Source organism: Syngnathus typhle, linkage group LG3 (assembly GCF_033458585.1).
Source record: "Syngnathus typhle isolate RoL2023-S1 ecotype Sweden linkage group LG3, RoL_Styp_1.0, whole genome shotgun sequence".
Classification (NCBI taxonomy): domain Eukaryota; kingdom Metazoa; phylum Chordata; class Actinopteri; order Syngnathiformes; family Syngnathidae; genus Syngnathus; species Syngnathus typhle.
This window is the reverse complement of record NC_083740.1, coordinates 2,005,633-2,032,137: the sequence shown is the minus strand read 5'-3', so window position 1 is coordinate 2,032,137 and position 26,505 is coordinate 2,005,633. Positions and strand designations below refer to the sequence as shown.

The 26,505-nt window shown below is 44.0% G+C and overlaps 2 protein-coding genes across 6 annotated transcripts in view; one reads left to right on the top strand and one right to left on the bottom strand.

Moving 5' to 3' along the window:
- Positions 1-4,751, bottom strand: part of prmt9 (protein arginine methyltransferase 9) — an 8,824-nt gene extending 4,073 nt beyond the window's left edge. The window contains exons 1-5 of one of the 5 annotated variants that reach the window (XM_061275496.1): positions 4,501-4,751; positions 4,229-4,398; positions 644-847; positions 417-565; positions 25-261 (exon numbers count right to left, since the gene is read on the bottom strand). In XM_061275496.1, coding sequence (XP_061131480.1) covers positions 25-261; positions 417-565; positions 644-847; positions 4,229-4,390 — 752 coding nt within the window. In that variant the 5' untranslated portion in view covers positions 4,391-4,398; positions 4,501-4,751. Of the gene's footprint in view, positions 1-24; positions 262-416; positions 566-643; positions 848-1,476; positions 1,920-4,228 lie in introns of those variants that run through there. The other 4 variants (XM_061275498.1, XM_061275495.1, XM_061275497.1 and 1 more) reach the window with 4 other exon arrangements.
- Positions 2,694-26,505, top strand: arhgap10 (Rho GTPase activating protein 10). The gene is made up of 23 exons (XM_061275509.1): positions 2,694-3,226; positions 8,083-8,178; positions 8,464-8,525; positions 9,426-9,497; positions 9,602-9,703; positions 11,137-11,247; positions 11,545-11,649; positions 11,788-11,917; positions 11,994-12,100; positions 12,177-12,271; positions 12,344-12,425; positions 12,540-12,582; positions 12,678-12,746; positions 13,031-13,105; positions 14,212-14,296; positions 14,944-15,002; positions 16,244-16,349; positions 17,858-18,017; positions 19,296-19,437; positions 20,180-20,342; positions 23,675-23,740; positions 24,819-24,910; positions 25,568-26,505. The coding sequence occupies exons 1-23, from the start codon at positions 3,073-3,075 to the stop codon at positions 25,654-25,656; spliced, it is 2,265 nt and encodes a 754-aa protein (XP_061131493.1). The 5' UTR covers positions 2,694-3,072; the 3' UTR covers positions 25,657-26,505.

Below are 26,505 nucleotides of genomic sequence, written 5' to 3'. Positions count from 1 at the left end.
CAGACAACGGCGTCCATTTCTCACCCGAGGATCCCCGTGCCGGTACCTATGTCCAGCACGGTGGTGCAACCGCCACGCACCGCCTTCTGGATGGCCTGCTGGTACTTGCGGTTGCGGCCGTGGTCGTTGAGCATCAGGAAGTGCCAACGCTCCACCAGCCAGTTGGCCACACGGTAGAAGTTTTCCCTGGCCTCTGAGAAATCCGGCTTCAGCTTCAGGGCTTTGAAGAAATGGCCCGCCGCTTCATCTCGGAAGCCCATTCTGGAAAAAAAATAAATAAATAATGAAAACTTTGACTGGGAATGGCATTAAGCATTCAAAGCCACAATTTCACATCATACTAGATTTCAGTCAATAGTTTATTTTGTTAAGTGTTAAGCTGTTACGTTGCATGGACATTCAAATGGAGAGCATACCTGAAGAGGTGCTCGCCCATGCTGTTTAGAATGACCTCATCTGCAGGGAAGAGCTCCAGCGCTTGCTCGTAGCAGCCGAACAGGTCCTGAATGCGGCCTGCCGAGTCCAGCTCCTCGGCCCACTTAAAGAGTGTGAAGCGAAAGGACTCCTGCAAGAAAACCAAGCGAGACATTTTATTTAGGAAATCTATGAATTTTTTTTTTAGCAGAGCGCTCAGAGACATTACCTTAGCAAAGTCCTTGAACTCTGGTGCCAGGTTGAGGACCAAGAGGTAGTGCACAAATGCGGGCCCATAGTCTTGGCTGAAGAGGCACTGCTGGGCGCTTTCCAGCGAGCTGGACACCAGTTGATTCCTTGCCGGGTCCTCTCGGCGCCGTCTTCGGGTCCTCCTGCCACCGTGCTTTGGCCTTGCGCTGGCATTAGGCATCCCCTGTAAACAAATCAAAATGATAGTTTTGATTTTCTGAAAAATGTTGCTAATATTTCTATCTTGTTAATAAAATGAACAATAATTTTGTAAATCTTTCTCATAATTTCCCCATTTTATTCTCGTAATACTATGAACTATTTTGCTGTTGATCTTGTAAACGTCACTTATATTCTCAGGATGGAAAAGTATATATTTTTTAAATATTTTAACCATATTATTTTTTGCTGTTGGTTTTGTAAAATTGTGAGAATATGTCCATAACATTATGAATTGTTTTCTCGAGACATTTCAACTTAATCCTTGCAATTCATTGTTTATTTTTTCACTTTATTAGGTAACTTTTTTGTCTTAGTATTCATCCAGTGATATAGTATCCCTCTAAATGTTTATTCTTGCAATATTAAGAATCGGGCAGCCAATACATTAGAACACACTGCAATGCTGCTGTTTTGTTTAAAATATAATTATTTCGTAATTTTTCTGAGTGCAACACTGGCATGGACAGACTGCAAAAATGAGATGCTGTAAAGAACAAGTAATGTTTTGATGACAAGTGATGTGAATTATTCGTCATGCCCATTAATTAATTTTTAAGAAAATCTCGCCACGCGTCACTTTTGCTGACATACCGTGAAAGGTTAGATCACAGCAAGATGATCTCTGGAATGACGTACTTGTTTGTTGCCGTTTGAAAAAAGAAAAATAAACCATTCAAATGACGTTTTACGTGACGTTTCAGATAGACTTCAGAGGAAAGTTTCAAGAGAAGTATTGACGCAGTGTTTAAAGTCTGAAAGGTGATGCTTGGTAGCATCCCTTCAACGTCCGGGAAGTGAAGGAGCTGACAAGGGATTCTTCCCTCTGCTTTCTACCTCTCAATGAAGTCAATGAAGTCAATGAATGTCAAAATGTCTTTAGTAATAAGCTTCCGGAAGATTCTTCTTCTCCAAGAGGTCATCTCGCAGTCGGCTTAGAACAAGCGGAACGAAAGCATCACTACGTAAGATTTTACCGAAATAATAATAAACGGGCTACGTAAATCGGAGCTAAATTGAGCTCTTTGGTCCTACGATAAAACAGCTCGGGTTTGAAACACACTGGTGGATTTTGTTCCGCATCAACATGTTTTTTTTTCTTTCTAAACTATTGTGTGGATTTTAATTCAATATGTTCAATGACTTTAATTTACTCTATTGGAGTGCATTAAAACCTTAAATACCCTCTTCTAAAAATCAATCAATAATTGTTTTATTCCTTGTCCAGAAATGGCAAAATTATGTAATCTGGTGAGCGACATATAAAATAAATTCTAGTCTGAATTCTATTTCTAGTCAAAACCCATTTTATCAACTAAATGACAAGGAATGTTAAAAAGTATACCAATAATTATTATTTTAATTATAATAACGAACAAAAAGTATAATTTTCTTGCGTCTGGCTGTATTTAATACGATTCAACCATACAAAACTCCACAAACAATTAAAGTTTTTATTGTTTATTCCATAAACAAACAAACAATCCAGGTGAGGGATAAATCAAATTTGGATGCTCCAAAGCTGTTCGACCAGATCAAGAGGCTTCCCCAAAATTTTTATCACGATGTCGCATTAGCGAGCTCGTGAGACAACAAATCTATTTGAACAAGTGACTTAGGTTAGAAGCTTCAACATTAATAACATTAGGACTCCCTTTCTTTCGTAATCTTTTAAGTCGCGTCATGTCTTAATGTTTTGAACTAGTCATTTATTGAGTTTCCGTGCAAAAGCGGAAGTGACAAGCGGTTATTATTTTAGCTTGTTGAGAACTCTTTGGACGAAGTCCTCCCGCCTCCTTCTCCCCTACACGCACGCAGATGTCAGCAGAGTTTCTCAATCTGTCACTTTGCTAGGTGGGGTGCGTCTATTGAGGGCAAAGCAAACATGTACGCGGCAACTTTCTGACAACCGCCCTGGTGTGGACCTTATTCTACCGTATTCACCTCGTTTCTTAACAACACAGCACCTCGCTTTTACCAGCTCCTCTTTGCCCTTAAAATTTGACAACTGAAGAGCAAGACTCGCGCGCGTCATACAAGTAATGAACCATGCTAACCCACGTTAGCCGCTTCTAGGCTAACTCGTTATGCTGCCCGCCGGCGATTTTTCCTCAAAAGCTTAGGTTTTTATCCCAGAAGTGACTTTTTTTCCCCCCCCTTACTTCCAAAAGTTGAGAACAATACGGAAACATGGGACTTCACCCGCTGGAATTCAGCGAATGCTATCTGGACAGCCCCAGTTTCAGGGAGAAGATTAAGGCTCACGAAGCGGAGCTGGACAAAACCAACAGGTTCATTAAGGAGCTGTACAAAGATGGAAAGAACCTCATCAACGCCACCAAACGTGAGTTTACTCCGTAGGGATCAGCTGCACGTTTTAATGAACTGTTTGTTGCTTGGTTTTGAACGAGGCTTGCAGAACCACCACCTCCTTTCATACCTGTGCAATTTGTTTGGTTACTATGCAACTTTTTTTCTGTGTTTTGCATGAGAAACAATTGACTAAGAATCTGGTGACAAAGTCAACCTGTCAATTTTGTGCCTACCTAAGCAGTTTCTTGAGCCTTACAGGTGATATAATACCTATGTGTAAAGGGAAAGGTGGAAGTCTTGCAGGACATGTCTGGAAAGTGTCCAGGATCTCTACTGGGAAAAGGCTGGGCATGCACATTTTTTTAATTGGCTTTCAATGCACGAGGTGTAAACCAAAACTTAACAAAGTAACAAAATGATCCAAAGAAAGGACCACGGTGTTCTCGAAAGCACCGGCTCTGGAGATTCTTTCCTGACCCCCTATCCAGCCAGACCGAAGCCAAACTGAAACACTAATAAAAGAATAATCCAACTTTTAAGGAAGATTAAAATGCCACTGCCAGAAGAAGCCCAGAATGTCCTGGAATGTCCATATAAAGGCAAATTAGACCCAGCAACATTCATAAACCCGTAAAAAAAAGAAGCTGACAAGGGTTCTTTTGATATCTTTATCAAGAGAGAATCAAAATAGTCACATGCTTTTTTTTTTCTTTTTCTTTTAGTGAGCCATCACTTTTGGACATTGGTTGTATGTGACTTCACTTCCACTTCTGTTGTCCGAGTAGTTGATTTAACTTTTTATGCTAAGGATTATTTATTTTAAAAATCTTGCCATTTCCCAAATCTCTGTGTTGTTAAAACATAAAGTCGACATAAATTTGCTTTTGCGGGCTGCAAAAAAAATGACGCAGTGGGTCGGCTCTGGCCCCCGTGCCTTAAGTTTGACACCGCTGGTCTACAATAAGCCTCGCATCTTTTGGACATCCTCTCTTGCTTGTGTTGCAGTTTAAAAAAAAAAAAAAAAGATGCTCACGTTTTGACCTCGGAACGATGCGTTGTTGCCGTTATGTGACATCTCTCTCCTAGCAACTCCCTTCCACTCCCACAGCTGGGAGGATGTCCCGCTACGGAAAGTCCTTGGGTTCGGAGAGGAAACTTGAAGCGGGGCTGCCGGAGGCCAAAAGAGCGGTGACATGGAAGTGTCTACGAGAAGAGCAACAAGCAGATGGGCTTCTGTTCCTCGGGCTTTCCTCCTCAGGAACCGTGTCTAACTGTTGTCCTTAGGAAACGCGTTATTGGAATTACCTGGGAGTTGAAAATCCCAACGTCATTTCCGCAGCCGGACTTCCTCGCGCCGCTTGCCGCTCTCCCCTAGGAAAGCGTCGGCTTCGCAAGGGTCTGGGTTTTAAGACTAACCGGCCTCCGTGTGTTTTGGCCCGCTCCGCCGCTCGCTGTAATCACATTACGGCTTCTGCCAAAAAGCCACATCACAGCCTTTCATTAAACTCGCATTAGCTCCACGTTTGAGGTTTTCGTCTCGTACTGGAGAAAACAACAAGACGAAAGAATTGTACTTAGGGGCAAGCCACCGAAAAAAGAGATTCACATCTGCGACCGGCCGCATGGTCATTGTTGCCTTCCAACATGACCTCACTCTCCAGACTTGTTTGGACAACCAGGAAGTGTCAGATGAAGTAATGCGTCCTAGGTAGGCAAGGGGACAACGGCGGGGTCGTGACCTCATAGCAAGGCTGCGGTGAGGGCAAACGCCGGAGTGGGGGGGGGGAGCGGAATGGACTGGAACAGATAGGGGCGCGTGAAACAGGAAGGGGCTGTGGAAAAGCATGCTGCTCTTTGAACGTCCGGCGAGGGCGAGCTGCGACCGATGGGAGCCCAGCAAGCAAAACAAACACGGGAGGACATCTTCAGCGCTGAAACTTTGAAACCAACTGAAGATGAATGAAGGAAACCAGACTCAATGGTTTCCCCTGTAATGGATTTGGAAAAAACCCCAAAGAAATTCCACCCACACCTCTTTCTCTGAATAGGGGCACACACGTGTTTACGTGACACCACCGGGCCTGTTTATTTCCATGTTTTCGGCCCGGTCGCAGAAAAGAAAAGCTCGCTTGTAACATCAGATGACGGCAAGGTGGAGTCAACTCATGACTCATCGCCTTGAGCCGGAGAAGCCGAGGTCTCTTACTTGTTTGACACTTCCCAGGTTTGCTCCAAAAAGAAAGAAAGAATAAAAAACAATTCTGTCGAAAGACAGCTTCTGGGCAAACTTGACTTTTTTTTTTTTGTATCAAGGACACAAAATCACGTTTGCTTCTCCAAATGGCGCCTGTTGTTGCTTAATGCCGGCATCTCGTGTTCATTCCTTGGGTTTGATGTAATGAAGTCCGCACAGCTTGTCCTCATAATGGCCCGCCTGAACCATCCGCCCTTCGCGCTACTTGACACGCACGAGTGAGCCTTGCGTCATCGCGTCCAGCGCACTTGCAAAGATGCCGCCCGTCTTCTTTCAATCTCCAATATTAGTTTTTGGAACATCTTATCTACGATTGGTTAAATAATTACTCGGGACTCGCTATTGCGGCAAATAATTTGCTAACTAGCATGGCTCGCACCAATTAGCTTTAGCTTAATTTGCGAACCAGTATATAGCTAACGGCAATTAGCTTGAGCTTTTACGTTACGTCAAAAACCAAAGAGGAAAGTATTTAGCTACTCGAATCAAATTTGGTTTGGTGACGATTTGAGGTCAGCAGTCAGGTCATTAAAAATGGTGGATGTTTCCCGTTGTGAGTTTTGCGCTTTGCTAGCTTTCCGTTCCAAAATGGCGGTATGGTGCGCAAAGTGACACGTTGACTTTGCAGTGTCACCTTACTTCAAGTTTCCGCTTTGATCAGGCGTGTCAGGGTTCCTTGTTATGTTGTGAAAACACATTTGTGGTATCGGTGCAAGCTGATGAAGTCTCCAAACTGGTTGCAAGAGGTTGAATAAGTCAAGCTGGACCATAAAAAAAAGAACAAGTTGTCCTCCCATGAGACAGATGATGAGTTTAACATGTTTTTTTTTTTTTCGTGTTCATACTTTCTTAGGGACTCCACCTTGTTGGATGTAATGTTTGACAAGGTGCTAATAAAAACGCGGGCAGTTGTGCAACACTTTACAGGAGTTGGTTAGAAAAAGAAAAATCCTGAAGTTTCAAACGAGTTGGGGTGCAAGATGGCAGATTTCACTGACCGTTACCATTGGCAACCAAACTGCAGTCGTTCCAAGTAGTGCAAAATAAGAGTGTGGCGAGCTCCATGACAAGAGTCACCTTTTATGGACTTGCACACCCTGCTCTGGATTCCAGCACGGTGTGCGCTTCACATTTAGTTTCCAGATGAACAATCAGTCCGTTCAAAGTCAATCTCGCTGATCTGTATACGCCACGGTATCTTACGCTGCCAAAAGAATTTGCTGACCTGTCGTGGTTACCGTTGGCTGATAGCTGCTACCGATCACTTCACGACATAATGAAATAGTTTCTTCTTTTTTTGACGTGAACTTCAAGCCTACGAATTCCAGAGTAGTTAAACACGGCACAAAGTGCATCTACCGTTTTGTCACTTTGGGTTTAAAGCCTTATAAACAATACCCGTAAGCGCTAACGTTGACAGTTATCCTAGCATAAAAAATTCTATTGACCGTTTGGTCGCCAAAATGTTTTAAAGTGAACCCAAAAATGTTTAAAATGTATTTTGTGTTGTGTTCTTATTGTTTTTTTTTTTTTTTTTTGTGTACCGTAATTTTCGGACTATAAGTTGCACCTGAGTATAAGTCGCACCAGCCATAAAATGCCCAAAAAAGTGGAAAAAAAAAACCATATATATGTATATAAGTTGCTCCTGAGTATAAGTCGCCCCCCCCCCCCCACCCAAACTATGAAAAAAAACGCGACTTATAGTCCGAAAATTACGGTAATATGGATTCTCTTTTATTTTTTTAATTTAAAGCATTGCCACCGTGTCACAGTGCGGAAACCTCGCTAGTCACGATTGCACCACAATTCTCTTGTATGTCTCGTTCCATTTCCTCCGACTCGCATTCATGTCAACCGCATGTGTTTCTTCTACTTAGATCTGAAGATGATTCCAAAAGTTATTCATTGGCGGCGTTGATCCCCCCCCACCCCACCCCTCCTTTGTCCTCACGTGTTCCTTAAGGCCAGACTTGAATGCTAATCCACAGCATGTGTTTGCAAATTATCCAAAGAACCTTAAGACTGAAAAAGTGACCGCAACGTTTTGTCTGATACTCGGACAGAAAGACACTTTGTATGTTGCCATTGGATTGTTTTCATCGGAGACACGCCAACGTTTCCTTACACTGAGCAGCTCCGGTCTTAAAATACTCTCTTCGGATGCTTCCCAAGGGGGAGGGGGCGAGCACTGGCGTGGTATACATGCCAAGTCAGGGGAATCTCTGGAAATAGGCTAGCTTTGCCCTCCTTGCATGTGAATGCTATTTGCAGAGTGATTTTTTTCTTTTTTTTTTTTTTTTGGAGCGTGAGCCCACCACTTGCCACGAGTTTTGACTTGCAGCGGGGTGCCCGAGGCCTGCAAGACAAACAGGATGTTTGCATAGACCGCAAAAGCCCAGGCGGCTGATTTATGTCGTGCCACATCGAGAGAAATGACGTGGCGTTTTCTCTTCAACATACCCAAGGCAGGGAGAAAAGCGATGATGTCATCAGAACCGTAAAACCCATTGCATTGAAGTCGTCTGGCGCACGTTGTGGAGAATGATGTCATGGCAATGATTCCAATTTTAGTTTCACCACCCCAAAAAAAACCAATAACATGCTTATACATTGTCTGATATGTTTTTCAGAGTTGGGGATGGCCCAGCGTAAGTTCGCCCAGTGCCTAGGAGAGTTTCAGTTCGAGTACATCGGCGACGCCAAGACGGACGACGAGCGCTGCATCGGTAAGTGCGCCACTCAAAATAAAAACATTTTGTCTTCTCATTTCACGTTCAGTTCAAATCGAATCGCGCTTGAGTGACTCGACAGCAAAGCACGGCGATTTAATTTCGGCCCAAATGTTTTGAATGCTTCTCCCGTGTCAAAACGGGAAAAAACAAAAGTCCGAATGATGCCTCGTATCTTGACTGGCCTCTTCACAAAATATCTGCTTTTATGGACTTTCTTCCCCCCCTTCTTTTCTTTTTTTTTGCATCGTTATCAGAAATCATTAAACTCATGTTTTCCAGATGAGTCACTGCAGGAGTTCTCCTCGTTCCTCAGGAACCTGGAAGACCAAAGAGAGCTGATGGTGAGCGCGACCCGTTTGAGCCTGCTTGAAAAAGTCTGGGAAATACCTGCAACCTCTTGCCGCCGCGTATTAATGTCCATATTTGGTTCTCGTCCTGCAAGAGTTCCCGGGAGGCGAATTTCATTTTCTCCAGCAGCAGAAAAATGGGGAGGGGGCTGCTTGGTTGGGGACATGAATGCTGGTAGTGTGGCGAGTCCTGAGTGCCTGTCTAAGGGTCACTGGCGCTGCACCTTGATGGGAGCGGCTCCTTGTGCGCTTTTAAACACAATCCTGCTCGCTATGAGCTCATCCTCATCGTAATTAGAAGACAGACAGAAGCTCGTGACTCGGAGATGACAGCCAGCCGACTTGTGGCCGCCGTTGCTCGAGCACCCCTAAGGGAATTAGGGAAAATATGTTGATTGGTCGGATCTCCAAAGGTCATGATGTTTGACCCCGCCGCACACAATGTAGCGTAATTCATAAACGCCTCATTGGCTAAAGAGTGCCAGTGCTACACTAAAATAAAAATAATACACTATGAGATACTTAACTTTTTATTTTTATTTTGGAGCATCTATAATTTTGCCTGTAATAAATTTGATAACTGAATTGAAAAACACATTTTTTCAGCAGAAAATAAAATAGAAATAAAACTAAAATACAGTGCTCCACTAAAATGAAAAAATAAAACACCATGAGATACTTAACTATTTTTTTTTAATTTTGCGCAGCTATAATTTTGTCTAATAAATTTGACAACTAAATTGAAAACCACATTTTGTGGACGGAAAATAACATGGGCTCGGGTAAGCACCAATTAGAAATTTTTATGAGCTGATTGTGGTCATTCAATGAGCAATAACATGTTATTAAAGGCGTTATTGAGGTTTGTATTTTTGTCTGGCCCTCTTTGTCTAGATGAGAAACATCACAGAAACCCTCATGAAACCCCTGGAGAAGTTTAGGAAAGAGCAACTCGGCACAGTCAGGGTACGCTATGACGACTAATTGCCTCTTCTCCCCCCCCCCCCCCCCCCCCAACATTTGCTTTGTTTCGCCTTCCGCTGACATTTACACGGCTCTTCTCGGTGCAGGCGGAGAGGAAAAAGTATGAGAAAGAGACGGAGAAATACTACAGCTCGCTGGAGAAGCTTCTCAACATGTCTGCCAAGAAAAAGGAGCCCCAGCTACAAGAGGTATTTGGAAAAGCACATTCAATTCATGTTCCCAAAATATTGAGGTGGTATTCCTAAAACAAACGTGAGGTAAATAAATCCATTAGGTTGGACCAAATCTAGCGAATAAAATAATAATAATAATAACTGGGATTTATATAGCGCTTTTCTAGATACCCAAAGTCGCTTAAAGGTGTGATTCTGAAAATGTCATTGTTTTAAATCACACATAGTAATTCTTTTACATGGTCACTTGTTGCTATGCAGAATTCTAAGGTGGAACAAATAACCCCATCCCCAAAAACAAATAGAATTAGTTCATTCTAACTCAATTGTAAAAGCTTATTTTTCATGCTTTAGAGAATATAAATATTTTCTATTTTAATGACAAATCGAACAACCTCTGTAGTCGTTTAGCCTCCGAGCGTTTTTTTCTATTCTTGTTTGGGTTGCGGTGTTCCGCCGCCAAGCCCCGCCGGACCACTCGAGGCTCCCGGTGACGCACCTCCCAGCGACATTTTTTTTCCTGGCTGCTTGGCAGAGGAAGCATGCACTCTGTGTGACCGTAACACCGAGGTCAACTGCGGCCGCCGCCATCCATAGCGCCATCTGAACGGAGACCCCCGGCCACCTCTCGCTAGCTTGTTTTTGTCGTCCCGCCTGTCCATGTAAGGTGATAAGAGAGGACACTTGAAACTGTTGACGTTGTCTAAACTTTGCGGCAAACGGGTACAAGTCTGCACAGCGGCGTATTTAAAAAGATAAAAATGAATTCAAGCTTTGGCGTCCTTCTATGCAAATGAGCTCCGTGTTAGGTCACAGCGGGGCAACATTCAAGCTTGACGCAATTTGGCAGCTAACAAAAGATTTCCTCCGTTGTTTGATTGCAAACTTGATGGCTGGGCTGGCTGGGTTTTTTATTTTTCAAGACAATTAAAAAGTCATTTTGACATGTCGTATCCCTTTTTTTTTTCTTCTCCGATTGAAGCAAAGCCCAGAAAATGAGGAAATCCTCCCGAAAGCTTTTTATTATTGTTGATTCATTGACGTGTAAACGGACTTTTACAGCTGATGATAGTCTTCTGCTGTAAGGATCATAACATATAATTATGGTGATTATCTTGTTGGGATTTCCTTCAGTTGCAGGAACATACACAATTGTTACCCAGAGAGGAGAGTCCTTCGGTTTTCCTTTGCTCATATTTTCGTCCACTAATGACACTGGTTGAGTTTATCGCCCTGAGTCAGACCGAATGATTCACACTCTCCTTGGATCATCGTTTGTTCCCTTCAAGCGTTCCCCTCAGCTCGTTCTTTGCGGTTATTTCAGCTCAAATTTCAACCTTTTTCATCGAGCGACGACAAGAGGACGCGTTAAGTCGTAACGCCCGCCGCAACGTATTCCAGGCTGCGTCTTGATCACGTGATCTTCGCCACGTGTGTGTTCCCTCCAGGCAGACTTCCAGGTGGAAACCATGAGGCAGCACTTCCAGGAGGAGTCGCTGGACTACGTGAGCAAGTTGCAGGAGATCCAGGAGAGGAAGAAATTTGAGTGCGTCGAGCCGGTGAGTGCCCAGCCACGCATGGAAATACCGCTATGTAAATTTTCGGTGTAAAATGCCAATGTTTAGGAGCAAAAAAAAAAAACTAAACTCATCCACTAACTGATATAGACGTCAAAGATCAATTTTAAGATCCATTTGAATCCACTTTACATTTTGTCAACTTGGCAAACAAAAGATCTACCTAAAACTCAACATGAAAAGAAATCAAATGCAAGAAAAACGAAAATTCCCAAACAACTCCAACCCCGAAAATGTGTCACATGATGTCCTCGTATCGGTGTGGTCTTCTTTTTGCAGATGCTGGCCTTCTTTCAGACGGTCTTCACTTTTTATCACCAAGGTTTCGAGCTTGCCAAGGACTTCGACCATTACAAACGCGCGCTACAGATCAACATTCAAAATGTAAAGATAAAAAAACAAAAACATTTTCAATATGAACTCAACCTGAAATTAGATTTTAGAATTGGAGCCATCTGTGCCCACCTTTTTTTTTTCTTTTTCTTTCTTCTAATTGCAAATGTCACACTTTTCCTCTCCCAGACGAGGAGTCGATTCGAGGGCACGCGTTCGGAGGTCAACGAGCTCATGAAAAGGATCCGAGAGGCGCCTCAAGAGTACCGACAGACGAGCTCCATCAGCTGCGAGGGTTACCTTTACGTCCAGGAAAAACGTACCCATTTGCGTTCCACTTCGATATGCAAATATTTCAAATCCACTTGCAGCATCATCTTCTGTTGCTTTTTCAGGACCCCCACCTTTTGGGTCCAGTTGGGTAAAACGCTACTGCACGTTTGTCAAAGAGCAGAAGATCCTACATATGGTGACTTTTGACCACCGATCCGGCGGAAGGAGCGTGAGTCCGCATTTGTACAAACCGGACATGTTAAACTTTCAGAACCTATCGGCAATAATCTCGTTTTCACCTCCAGGGCGAGACGGAGTCGGTCACGCTCAAGTCCTGCCTCCGCAAAACGACAGACGTGCTGGACAGGAGGTTCTGCCTGGAGCTCGACATTACCGATCGGTAAGTTTGGTTATCTTCGAAATGGCAGCTCACCATGAGCCTCTATTTGATGAGATGCGCCGTCTTCATCAGGCCCGGCACAGCCCTCACAGTGCAGGCTCTCTCGGAGGGTGACCACAAATTCTGGATGCTGGCCATGGGTGGGAAGGACCTGGTGAGTCAACCAGCTTTGCACTTTGTCATCATCCGCAGCTCACACCAAAGTGACTCCTACGCTCACCTGTGGCCTCGTCGCTTTGCCACACTAACAAAATATGTCTCATTGCAGATTGGACGATATCTTGGGAGAACGTATTCGAAAGAAAGAGGCAGTAAGTGTTGGGATTATGTATTATTTTTTTATGAGCCAAAAAGTAGTGGGTCTAATTTATTTTTATTTGATTAAATATCCATTGTTGTCTTGCAGTCGACGCTCAGCTGGATGATGTGGGTCTAACTTTCGTGAAGAACTCTATCAGCGCCATCGAGACACGAGGTGAGCATGATCATGCAGAAAATGTTACAACTTTATTCACCATTAAGCCTGATGCTACTAAACCGAGAGAGAGAGAGAACAAAAACCAAGGTGAAGGAACTACTTTGTTGCAGTGTTCGTGTGTGTCCGCCAGGGGGCAGGCGTGAGCCACCTTTAGGTCCCGTTATAGTATTTTCCTTGCAATTGACAACTTGTCTTACACTTATTTGATGTTTTCTGCTCGTTCTCGTGCCACCAAAGCCTCTGCAATGCCACTCAAGCACCATTTTATGATTATTGCACAGGTATAAACGACCAAGGCTTGTACAGAGTCGTGGGAGTCAGCTCCAAGGTTCAGAAGCTCCTCTCGTTAATGATTGGTAAGATTTTTTTTCTTTTTTTGTGTGTGTGTGTGTGTTACACAATTCATAACAGTTCCCAGGTGTCCTAAAGCGGTGTGTGACACGGTTTCTTCAAAATAGGCCAAGGTTAGAGTTTGGCTGTCACTCAGAGTGCACACGCACACACGCACCATATCCTTCCTCAGCCTTCATTTGCCTCGTCGCGTCCCCCCCCTTCCTCGCCTGCTCTGGCAGACGCGAGACTCACTTTTCCAGCGCCGCGTTGAGCATGACAACAAACCCAGGCAGTGGGAGCGGCCCGGGCGGTCTCGTCTTCCCCAAAGCTGCACGCTCACGCTCTCCCATGAGCTGATACTCTACCCAGATTCAATACAAGAAATGTGCCCTTAGAAAGAGAATGATGCTCGCTTGTCAGAACAGCAGATACAAATGACTACTTTCCTATTAGCTTTAAATGCTAATTTGTGGCAAAAAAAATGGGAATAGTTTTTACAGAAAAAAAAAAACACCCTGCCCCAAACTTGGTTAAATGGCCAACATTTGTCCAAACTAATCAAATCTGTATCGAAAGGTGTCTGGGTCTGCCCAGCAAAGACTTGCCCCTGAGGCAAAGAAGAAATAAGCGTGATAAAGCATCCAGGAAACGGTGTCGGGCCAAAATAGATGAGGAACGTTCCCCGCGTCTGACGTATGACGCGGCACGCTTGTGCGACTTCCCATTCCCAGCCCGACAAGTCTCCAGAGTCCCGGCACAGCCTCTGAAGTAGTGAGGGATTAATTAATCTTGTAATGAGTGCAGAAGTGCTAACTTCCTTTCACATCCGCCGGGACCGAAAGGCCTCCCAGACGCAGCGCTTTTATCGCCTGGTGCGTCTCGTTGCAATTTTCACTCTATATATTTATTTTCGCCTCGCTAAGAAAAAGTCCCAATTTGTTCTTAGTACTGATTCCAATCCTTTCCCTAAACACAGTCCTCCTTTTTTTAAAAAAAAAATATTTTGTCTATTTTAAGTTTATGAAAAAAATATATATATCTATATAAATATTTAAAAAAAAACTATACTATATACTATAGTGAGTATTTTTATTTTCTGCACAATTTCATGTTCCTAAATTTGTTCTAGATGAGAAGAGCAACGACGTGGACCTGTGCACCTCCGAGGAGTGGGACGTGAAAACCATAACCAGCGCGCTCAAGTTGTACCTCAGGCAAGTTTATTTATTTATTTATTTATTTTTTCTTCTTTTTTTATGAGCATATACTAACCTCTACCATAGTTCATGTTCAATTTGGATGGCATTTTTTTCTTGTTGGAAATGGAAATGATGTGTTCTGTAGTCAAAGTATGTCGTAAACCTTTATGAGTGAAAACTTGTGAAATCTTGCAGATTATTTTTTTTTTTGTGCTCAGGCCAACGCAATACGATTGTTACTTTGGAATCTTGGCTTTGTGTTTGGTTATTCAACTTAAAATCCTCCATTATGTAATACCGTGAATCGAAACGCGTGTAATATATTTGCCAATTTTTTTAAAAGAACTCTCCAGGTCATTTCTTTTCTAAAGTCGATTACGTGGAAGTCTTGCGCTTGACTTGTCTACTTTGTGTCCGGCTTGCTGGGATAAGACCAATGTCCTCAGTTTCCTCCAAGTCTTTGCTGGATGGCGTCCAACTCGCCAGTGAAAGTACCTTCAGATGAACTTGGTTATCTCAACACGTGCGCCATCTAATTCCCCCGGCCCGGCCCGCATTAATCATGACTGTGCACACACCCCATAAAACAGTTAGGGCTGCTATTTCTGTCCCCTCCTCTCCCCCCTCCCTCACTTATTTCGACTTTCCTTCTGCCCGTGCAGGAGCCTTCCCGAGCCACTGATGACCTACGGACTTTACAAAGAATTCATCAGCCCGGCGAGTAAGTCCCACCAACACCGCTACCGATCGTGTTTTGCATGTTATGCTAGCATTCGAGAAAACTTTCATTCGATAAAATGATTTGGTTTGGTTAAAATATTGGCCATCAAATATATCATTTTGAATTCTCATTTCTCACGTGTCAATTTTACATTAAACTGGGCGTGACAGACGGCTTGAAGCAAGCACGCTGTGCTTCCAATTTTAAAATTGTGAATCTAAAAAGTGCATTCTCACTTAAAATATATATTTTTAAAAATCTGAAATTATTTTGTATATTTTTATATAAAATTTTATTATTATATTTTTTTTAATATAAAAATTGGGATTTGTTGCATAAAATAGCCGCCATTCCTAAAGAGTACTAGCTCGTCACCTGAAACTGGATTGGTTGACTTCAAGTCCTTTGCAGCATTCCTCAAAAGTGCTTCCAACACCTCCACTGACTCGGCTGAGCTTTTCTTAACTTTTTCTCACTCACTTTCCTTTCAGTTTTTGTTTTTTTTGTTTTTTTCTTGACACTTGTGAGAGTTGCGCATCAATGTAGAGTGGCATTCATGAGCCACTCAACTGTGGAACACTCGTGCCTGCCTGTGTGTTAATCTCACTTTTATTTATTTTTTTAGCCTGCTGTTTCATTTACCTCCAAATGTTCCCTCTGACCTTGAATGGCAACCATCCTCATGATGTTGTTTTTAATTAAATCTGATTGAAAACCAGCGCTTATAATTGGATGAGATTTGACATTTTTATCAGGCGCTCGCAATGAGAGGAGAAGCAGGGTTGAAAAGTGGATTAGAGCTGATATGTATTTATTTCTTTGACAGATGACGCCATCCTACGTTCCCATAGTAATGCTACCCGGCGTGGGCGCTCAGATGCCCATGTGTGAGGAGATATTTAAGCCATTTTTTTTAATGTAAATCTATCTCCTCTGCCAGCCCCCCCTCCCCATTTTTTCTCCACTGCCAAATTCCAGCAGGCCGTATATTACGATTACACCTCTTAAATGGAAAAGCATCATCCCCTTGCCCTTAAGCGCCCCCCCCCCCTCCATCCTGGTAGTTTATTGCCCTCCGACGATTGCGTCCTTAAAGATCTGCTAACTTTTTATTTTTCGTAATGTGTCCTATTAGGCGCTTCGGGCCCATAAGTGGAATTGATAGGATGATTGCAATCGCTGCTCTTGGCCTTCTGCCACTTGCTTATTCGATTTTTATTTTTTTTGTGTGTGTGTTACAGAGGGCGGCAGTCCAGAGTCTCGCATCCAGGCCGTCCACTGCCTTGTCCATAAGCTACCGGAGAAGAATCGACAAGTCCTCGGGCTGTTTATGAAGCATCTGGCCAAGTGAGTGATGGCCGTCCCCACAGCGGTCATAGTTCATGCAATCTGCAGCCTCCCCAGCTCGGAACTGGCTCGGTCCCGCCCGCCTGTCCGTCTCCTCATTCTCACTCCACATGCTTCTTCTTCTTCTCCTTCTCCCTCACTCCCACTCTTCAGTCTTCACTCCCCCTTCCCTGCTGTCACTCCATCTCTTTCCTCGCCACCGATGGCGCCAGCAGCCTCGCTTGTGTTAGCGCGTCTCTTTCGCCTTTTCGTGTATTTTGACAAATAACCGCCAAGGGGTTGTCAATTTGCTCAACTGCAAATGGGAGGGGGAGGCATCTGTTGAGGGAACTGACTATTAGGCAGAAGTTGTAAAAAATATTTTGGAAGATCGGTAAGCAATAACATTTGTAAATTTGACTCTCCTGGTTTGTGCTATGATGGGCCTAATAGAAAGACCTTTCCAAAAAAATGGACCTATTCTTTAGAAAAATGCCTTATAGTCCAAAAAACACGGTAGCGCAAAGAACATATCGTTAAAAAAGGTTTGACTTGACTTCCCCTTTAAAGCCAAAAGCATTTTAATTAATGGAGGCAGTGCGTATGCAAATTAGCTGTGACATCATCACAAACAGGCAAATCTTTTCTATACTAGCAATTAAAAAAAAAAAGGCCCATTTTAAGAATTATTTATGAATATATTTGTTAAATAATATCAATTCCCCATACTCGAACGTCCCCGCTCCTGACTTGCCCAACTGCGGGTGATCAACAGTTGCGCCTCACTTTTTATCAGCGAGATTAGATCAGCAAGAAATAACGTTAGCCAACATTACAAGGTTTTACCTCTGCAAGCTTTTTATAAACTTAGTATGAGCAAATTGAGGATAAGTAAATAATCCCACTCCTCCCCGCGGCGGCAAAAGTCTGCCGGTTCTTATTTCATAGAATCCCACTGCGAGATCAGGCTCTTGTTGGAGAGGGAAGAAAAAAAAAAAAAAAAACCAGCGCTATTGAAATTGAATTTGGATTATCCGCCGTGAAATTCTCCAGACTGGAGAGAGTCTGAATATATCTATTTTTTTTTTTCTCTCTTTCCTGAAGTTGGCGCGTGTGCATGTCCTGCAGGGGAAAGGAAGCAGAGCCAGAATTTCACACTCCTATCTGAAATGGTTTCAGAGATGTTATAAATGCGAGTTGTCACCGACGTTTTTGTCTTCAAAGGAATCATCGGGAGCTATTTAAGAAGCCGTTTTTCCCCTGCAGATGCGCCGCACCGCACTGCAGCAAAATTTCACTGTGAAATCCCTTCACCTGTCTTTAAAAAAAAAAAGAAAAAAAAAGTCTTCAAAACGGAGTTCTTCCTTCAGTTTTCCACCTCCCAACTCTAAAATGCTCCAATTTTACATAAACTATTTCACGTCTTTACTATATCCTTTGTAAAAGCAATATTAAAAATGAATGGCCCACCTGTTACGAAATTGTCCGATTGACTTTTTTCCATGACATTTTCGTCCGTGTTTCTGCAGCGTGGCTGCGCACAGCAAGCAGAATCTGATGACGGTGGCCAACCTGGGCGTGGTCTTCGGCCCAACGCTGATGAGGCCGCAAGAGGACACGGTGGCTGCCATCATGGATCTCAAGTTCCAGAATATCGTGGTGGAGATCCTCATTGAGCACCAAGAGAAGGTAGCAACTCTCAAAGGGACCAAACTCGGAAGTGTGTTGATAACAGTTTAATGATTTATTCAATTTCATTTATTTGTATTTATTTATTTGTTTAGTTTGTCTGTTTATTTGTTTATTTATTGAGTCTATTTATTTATTCTTTTCTTTATTTTGCTATTTTGGCGTTTATTTTTCTATTTTTTTAATTCATACTTTTATTTATTTATTTATTTGGCTAGCTTTATACTTACTGTACTTTCAATTGCTACCTTGAATATGTCGGTCTTTATTTAAAATTATCTGTCTTTTTTGGGGGGTGGGTTCAGTTTAAAAATAGTGATATCGAGACTTGATATCGGTATCGTTGACAACTCAAGACATGAGTGATCGTACTGGGATCGAACGGTCTGACAAAAAGTGATATCGAACGTCCCTAGTTGAAATGATTGTGCTGAAATCCATTCTTCTTGTGGATTTGACATTAATTAACAAAAGTCTTAACGAACCAGAATCAATAACACTGCCTTGTGCCTACCCCGGTGAGGGCCTTTTTTGGAAACATTTTTGGACTGACGTAGCGACTGCCAGACAGAAACTTTCCACACAGCCAGAGTCCAACTGGAGCCTGTCAATCCCCTCCCGATAGCAGAGCAGCCGCGTTTTACATTCACCTCCATCTGCCCACAGAGAGGCAGCCCAAAGTCTCAGCCATATCAGATTTCTCACTTTCTCGCTCTCTCTCCTTGTCTGCCTTGCTCCAACAAACTTTCTCTCTCATGCCATCCTCCCGTGCGTCTGCCTCGCTTGTTCACACTCGCGTTTTCTCTGCCACTTTCTCTCGCCTCGACTACCCCCCCCCTCCCCTCCTTCATATTCCTCGCACCACCACCACCATCCTCCTCATCTCAGTGATCCTCTCTCAGTGCTCTTCCGTTCTCCTCAGCACACCTATTCTCTTTAAACTCCGCTTCTGAAGTCTGTATGTAAACACTGCTCGGGACAAAGTTTGTTTTATTCTATCACAGACCGAGGCTAGTTTCCCCCGTAAGACGATAACGTACTTTAGTTACGTTTTTGGGTTGGGGGAGGAGAGTGCTTTTATTTTCCCAACTACGGTGTCTCTCGACATCATCAAATTGTGCACCTCCCTGCTTATTCCTGAAGTTTCATGCATTATTCAAAAACCAAGCCCGCGACAAAAGTTTGAAGAAGAAAAAAAAAAAAATTTTTTTAGGAAGTGTGAACACAACAGGCATGCCGGCCAGTTGTTTTCAGCTCATCTTCTCATCGTGTATTCAGATCTTCACCGATGCTCCCGAGTCGTGCCTTCTCTCACACGCCGCCCCGACCGTCTCCGCCCCCACGAGGCAGTCCAAGAAGATGAATCGACAAAGCCGTCCGCTGGCCGTCTACAACCCCCAAGTCATGGACATACCGACTGGTAAGAGACGCCGCCCATCTTTCCGTCCGCAGAGGGGCGAGCGGCTCATCTGGATGACATCACGTCGAGTCATAGCGTCATGCCGATGGCATATTCATTTGAATTCAAATCAAACAACAACGAGGTTCGAGTTTGCTAGGCCAGTCGAACACTGATTCTAAACCCAAGAACTGCGCTCTTGGATTCGCCGCAGTGTGGACACACGGACTTGATCCCATCCATTATTGACACGGCAACCTTCCGGAATACTGCGGGAGATGTTCGCCGCCACGTTTTGCTGACGGGTGGCTATTTTTAAAACCGCATTAATGGCCAAACTGTAGAGGCTCTCTCGTCTCTAGTTAATGAAAACATTTTTATGTACGGTAACACCATCTCGTTTTGAGGGTTCTTGCTTTCTGTGCAATCATGAAAAGGACCAGTTTAAATCTTCGCATTGGCAAATTTTAATATCTAGGCTGGCTGCGGTAATTCCCTTTTAAGCTTTTTAAGCAGCCGCTGATAATGGATTTAGTCTGGGTTGTCTCATCCGGTCGTTGGCTGGTTGAGGGACATTTGAGGCGGGTAAAAAAAAAAAAGAGTGCGACGCTACATGTGTCCGATATCACCGACTTTAAAAAAAAAAAAAAAAAAATCTCTTAGATTGTTATGTACACTTGTGATGTCACTGCTAATTAATCAATCAGCTTTGATATGCGAGACTGTTGATTAAGAAATTCGTAACCATCCGTGTCATCATCAGCCTGCGACTCCTCCAACCTCGCCACGGACGAAACGTCAATGGGCAGCAACGAGTCGGTGTCGTCGCAGTCCTCGTCCGCTTCGGCTTCCGAGGCGGCCACGCCGGAGAGGAGCGAGCGTTTGCCTCTCGGCGTCGGCCTCTCCTCGGGCACCAGCAACTCCAAGTGAGTCACACACACACACAGAGCAGCAGCACGGGCCCGTGAATGTCGTCCTGAATGTCGATGCGGCGGATGAGTTGTGGCTTCACGCTTCACATCCTTCTTGTGCTGCTGTGTCATGTCTATGAATTCACCTTGAAATCTTTCCCTCGCTCGCCCTTCGCCGACTCCCATCAGCGGCTGACAGAGGGGAAGATTATGCCGCTTCCTCTTTCATTCCGACCCTTCCGCGAGTCCTTCCTCAAGTTATTATGCGATACATGCCCTCTCTCTCTCTCTCTCTCTCTCTCTCTCTCTCTCTCTCTCTCTCTCTCTCTCTCTCTCTCTCTCTCTCTCTCTCTCTCTCTCTCATTTTGCATAGTAGACACTATGGATGCCAAAAAAGGACTTTCATTTCAATTGTGAATCAAGTCTGGAATTACAGTCCACAAAACATTTTCATACGTAGAAGGCCGCAAGCAAGCCGGGACGAGATCATAAATCTTCTGGCTTATTTGCTCGGCGGACAGGTGGCCGCGCTTTGGCCGTGTAAATCGTATTGACGTCGGCCAGATATTCATCTTGTTTACCCTCTCGTCGCCGCCCGGCCCCCGTCCCTTCATGAAGACTTCCGCCATATGTCAGCGGGTGTCATCCCGACTTTGTTCGCTCATAAATTGAGATGGCGGGCACCCCGGAGCTCCAGCTTCGGCCCCGATCCCAAAAAGAAGTGTGGAATCTGTTCCGTTGCCCTCATGAATGTCATAAAGGGGACTTTGCAAAGGCACAGTCTGACTCAGTCGAATACATTAACTTTTTTTTTTTTTTTTAAATGACATGATAGAGTATCATTCGAGTGGGAAAAAAAATCAGATTTTTTTCATCTTTTTTTTCGTCTTTTTTTTTCTTTTGGTACACTGCATTCAACGAGTTTCATTGTCAGCACTCCACCAACCTTTTTTTTTTTTTTATTCAAATTGAAAAGGACTAATATCCTCGGCAAGATCACGATCTTAGCAATAGCAATTTTAATTCTTTTTTTTTTTTTAATTAAACCCTCCAAAATCCTCAAAATATTCTCCATCAAATATTCAACTGAGCTTTTATATCTCCCATCTCTTAATTCGAATACGTTATGCGATCCGAGAAACTTGAAATGTCCGGGTTCAAAGTGTAACACTGCGCCAGTTTTCCACACTAATAATCAGCTTTAGCTTCACAGTTTTGCTAGCAGCGTTTCACAGTGGCATCGTTCCTCTTCTTCCTCTTCTACTCCAACATCACTCGTCCTTCCACATGCCACTGGCGGGCAAACTAGTGCAAATCACAACACGGTGGCTCGCAACTTATATTCCCCGCACGCCCAAACGCATCGCGCTTGGCACGACGAGCTCAACTTCTCAGCTTTAGCCCCGTTCTACCAGAAATCCCATTGCTAGCCTTTTTCTTTTTTTTCCCCCCGTTAGCGGAATGACACCCGATCGCCCTCCTCATCCTGTTACTTGGAGCTGCGTGCCGGGATGAAAAAACCACGGCCGCTGCGGGGCAGGTTTCCCGTCGTCTTAACGAGAAGCGGCGGTTCTTGTCAACCGATAAATTCTCGACTGCGGGACCGTACCGCGACCCAGATCCAAAATCTCAGTTGATATTCAAACCTACCGCAGACATTGACGCAGGAGACAGTCCCGTAACGACCATGTCGAAAATCTTTTTGATATAAGGGAGGAGGCAATTTTAGCCTGGGTTGTTAGCGGAAGATCCAAAAAGTGTTGACGGCAAATGCCGTCACCGGCACTCAGTGTTCCGGTTCTCGTTGACGTCATATCACATCAGCGGTGCTCAAAGAGTTAAAGTAGTATTAAATATTTTTAAAATGTCTCTTCTCTCCATATCGTCTAAGTGATATCTGTCTATACTTGTAAATATTCCCCACGAGGCCCAAATTGCAAAGTCCCCATTTACATCATTTAATCATGTTTACCGAAAAGGCTTAGCTCTCTCGCTGATGGAGGAAAACAACAGATGAGCTCCTGGGGAGGAAAAAAAAAAATTGCTATTTTTTGCCACCACAGCGACGGGAATGAGTGATTTCCCTCGCTTTGGCTTAGCCGTAATTGTGAGCGCAATTTTCTTTTTTTCCGGATGAATCCGTTTTACCTCGTCCGCATCGAACGCCTTTCTAGAACGACCGGGTGTCCGCTAGTTTGTAATCGCCTAAGCGTCGATTTATTTCAATGCTTTTAATCGTCGTAGATAAACGTCGGTGACTTTCCCCCCCCATCTGATCCGCTCGACCGCGACGAGGGCAAACAGCGGTTGCGCCGAGGTCCGGGTTAATGAGTGGATTTGCTGCGCGCCGGCGCTCCGTCCCCCACCCCCGTGGCGATGTGATGCAGCTGAGCCCCGCAGTGGGCCAGCGCCGCTGCGGAGCTATAAATCACCCTCAAGCGGGGTCCCAACAGAGCATCCACCGCTGGGTATGGACAAGTTGGGGAAAGCTTTGCAGTATCTCTCTCATCCTCGTGACCTCCAGCATCCCCCCTCCCCCCTCCCCTCCCTGACTCTCGCCTCTAATTCCCTTGATTAGCGTCTCTATGGGAGCGGCAGCTAGGCAGCAATTTGCCCATTTTGTGATGTATTAGCGCTGGCCCTAGGGCAGGCATGCAACGCAGAGGGAAGTCTGGCTTCCACTCCCCACTCTCCTTTGCATTCACCCGGACCCCCCGTCCGGACCTGGACGTTCACGCCCAAGAAATCGGCAGTTCTGACAGCGGGTGACGTAAAGCACAGCCGTCGCCGCTGATGCCCCGGATTAGCCGTGAAACGGTTTACCGATAAACCGTGATATGATTTGGGACGCTTAGCATTAGCCTTTCCAATTGTAACGACGGTTACAGATTTGAGAAAGTTGGCTTTTTAACAACAAGACGCACTCGGTGGGAAATGTCAGAGCGACTCAGCTTCACAAACCACGACGCGAGGATGTGTTCGTTCTCGCAACGAGAGTGGAGTCGAGCACCGCGTGACTTACACGTGCTCATTGATCCCGAGGAAGCGGTTGGTCAAATCGATGGAGTCCATGCGGTCCGATTGCTGGCGGCCTCCATGCTGTTTGAACGTGCAACACACTTGCTTATAGTCAAGTCGAGCGAGGCTCAGTGGAAGGTTCATGCGTGTCGCCATGACAACGGGACGTCTGCTGTTCTTTGCCATCGCTACCGCTGGCTCATGAAATCCCTTATGTCACTTTTTCACAAAAAGACAAACTCTGTAGCCAAAGTATGGTTTTTTTTTTTATAAATATATTTTTTATATATATATATTTTGATGTTAAGCTGTCATGTTTTGTTCCGCAGAGCGTCCATGGCAGCAGCCACCTGGTTAGGAGAATCCCAGCATGTCTGCACACCTGACAAAGAGAGGTAAAAAAGAAAAAAAAAAAAAATTCCCCTTCCACTCTTGCTCCTGAACACGATCCTTAATTTGTCTTTTGGCCATTTGACTTAAATGCTTCAACCTTTTTTCTGGCCAATGTGGTTAATGTAGAAACAACACGACAAATGTAGAAAATGTGATCGCAAGCCTGTTGCTTTTTTTTTTTTTTTTTTTTCCCTCAAACATCCTCCTTCATTGCGTGTTGTTGTTGCGGCTCTGCAAGAAAAGAATATGAAATATTTATCGATCGCGCTGGGAGCGCTCGGCGCCTACCTGGCAATGCTGCTGGCTCGGAGATAACACTTTGCGATGGCAGGCAAAACAGTCTAATGTTTTTTTGTTTTTTTTTTAATCATTTCCCAGGAATGAACAGCTTTCCTCTATCTCTGTTTTTGCACAAACCAAAATCTGGGCTCCCTATTTTAATTATTTCGACTCAAAGCGTGTGATGTGATGCACAGAAGGATTGAAATGACGCAGTTGTTTACGGGAAAATCCGGCAGATTAAAGAGAGAGGGAAAAAAAAAAAAGAAATCGGAAATCCTCAAACGCAAAACCAAGATTAAAATGAAATGATAGAATTTCCACTAACAACCCAGGCTAAACTTAGCCCAACATTCAAATCGTATTTCTCAGTCGTCGTGATGTATCACTTCAACTTACTTCTTTGACGCCAATGTACTACTTTCCTACTAGGCAGGGCTTTGGTGGCATCATGTGGCATCTTAGGGCCTTTCAGAAGGAGCACAAAAAACAGGAATAGGTGAGTTTTTCAGCAAGGATCAGGGAGAAATAAAAATGGTGAATTTGCAAGTCACTATTGTAATCATGAAACCAAAGTGATGCTCATTGCCATCGTGAAAAAAAAAAAAAACTTGTCAGTTTGCAAACCATAAAATAGTGTCCATCATGGCCAGTGATGCAATATGAAAGGTTCGGTAAAGGCTCCCCGTCAACTAAGTTCGATTCAGAGCCAGGAGGATCACGTATTAGGTCTCAATGGAAGCGCTGTCTAATCCGCCAAGCGCACGGCAGCCCCGCTCACTGATTGCCTCCATTTTTCAGCGTCATAGGCAGGAAAGCCAAGGCGGTGTACCCGTGCGAGGCCGAGCACGACTCGGAGCTCTCCTTCCAGATCGGCGCAATTTTCAACGCCGGTAAGTGCATATTGGATCGGGAGGAAAAACGAACTCCCGATCTGATCTTCTGTCTAACACTGAGATAAGACCAAAGAGGGAGGGCAAGGGGATGGCCAGGGTGGGGGGGGTGTTCGGATTTCCGACGGAGCCTTAATCACTCCTACAGGAAATGAGAATCTGGGTGTCGTACTCTTGCTCCAGTCTTAATTGTGACAAATCCCATAACCCCAATCACCTGTCTTGTTTGCGTACCACAATGAAATAACTGAAAGAATGAAATGGCCGTTCCATATTGCTCCTAAAGTCCGACGTTTGACATCCTTACATCTGCAGATATAAAAAATATTGTCGTAATAGCACAAAGTATGTTAGATTTGGCCTCATTACACTTTTAGAGATCAAAAAAAAAAATCTTAAAACAGAAATCGTAACGCCGACTCCCTTGGTCATATTTACTGGATGTGTTCAAAATGACAAAAATAATTGCGGTCATATTCAGTCAAAATGTCCTTACGAAGAACAATTCCAGGTGAACTTTTTTGCTGAGATCCAAAAAAAAAAAAAAACGTAGCAGTGCAGTTGCTCACACTCACTTGATTCCCCTCTGCTGTCTTACTCCCGTCCCCCTGAACACCTTACCCCTAAACGCCCTACCACCACCACTTCCTTCTGCAGTGACCCAGTCCAGAGAGCCGGGCTGGCTGGAGGGGGAACTGGAGGGCAAGCGGGGCCTCATTCCTGAGAACTATGTGGAGATGCTGTAGCCTCCAAAAATGGACACAATATGGAATTATTATCTTACGCTTTCGCCTCACCTGTTGGGTTCTCTCAAGCCATGGACCTATTTGTTTTTCTTCCGCCCATTTATACATGGTATCCATGAGACACCCGCCCTCCCCTCACCCTTGCCCCCCCCCCCCTCCCACCGACGTGCCTTGTCGAGCCCTGAATGTAAACGGGTATGTATGGCCATAAATCATGGACAGGGCTTTGCTTGCATATTGTGCACGTTCCAAACGTGGCTTTTGGACTTACAAAAAAAAAAAAACGCGTTTTATACAATCGATGCACTCTTTGGCTTTCTTTCAGCAGACATCCGAATATCACGGCCCTCTGCCAATTGTGCCTTTTTAACGCTGGATGACTTTTTTTTTTGTCAGCATGAGGACCTAACTATCTATTGAGATTCTTTTTTATTAGCGGAACCAAGTGTTTTTATCCTTAGTATTTTTTTGGCGGGGTTGGTGGTATTTTTTTTGTTTGTTTATTTTTAAAGCAGACACTCCTAAACAATGTCTTGATTTATTATGATTTTATTTTTAAACCAAAAAAATTAAGAATTTTATGGTAAATATCCTAAAATGCAGTATTTTAATTAGTGCATTTTGTGTCTTGGTGAGGTTGTTTCACGAGGTTTGATGGTGGAAGCACGTCACTTCAGTTTATGCCACCAGAGGTTGCAATATTTTCAAATGCAGATTTGTGGTGTTATGGTTGTTTGTAAAAGGGTCCTGGATTCATTTTTATACACATTTGATAGGGACACACTCTCAAGCAATGTTCAATAAGTGTTATTGCAGTGAAATAAATTTTCAAATTGATAACTTTTCAAA

Coding starts and splice junctions, on each gene's coding strand:
- arhgap10 (XM_061275509.1), top strand. CDS start 3,073: ATGGGACTTCACCCGCTGGAATTCAGCGAATGCTATCTGGACAGCCCC. Junction 9,498..9,601: donor AGCAACTCGGCACAGTCAGG/GTACGCTATGAC, acceptor TTCTCGGTGCAG/GCGGAGAGGAAAAAGTATGA. Junction 12,272..12,343: donor GAGCTCGACATTACCGATCG/GTAAGTTTGGTT, acceptor CGTCTTCATCAG/GCCCGGCACAGCCCTCACAG.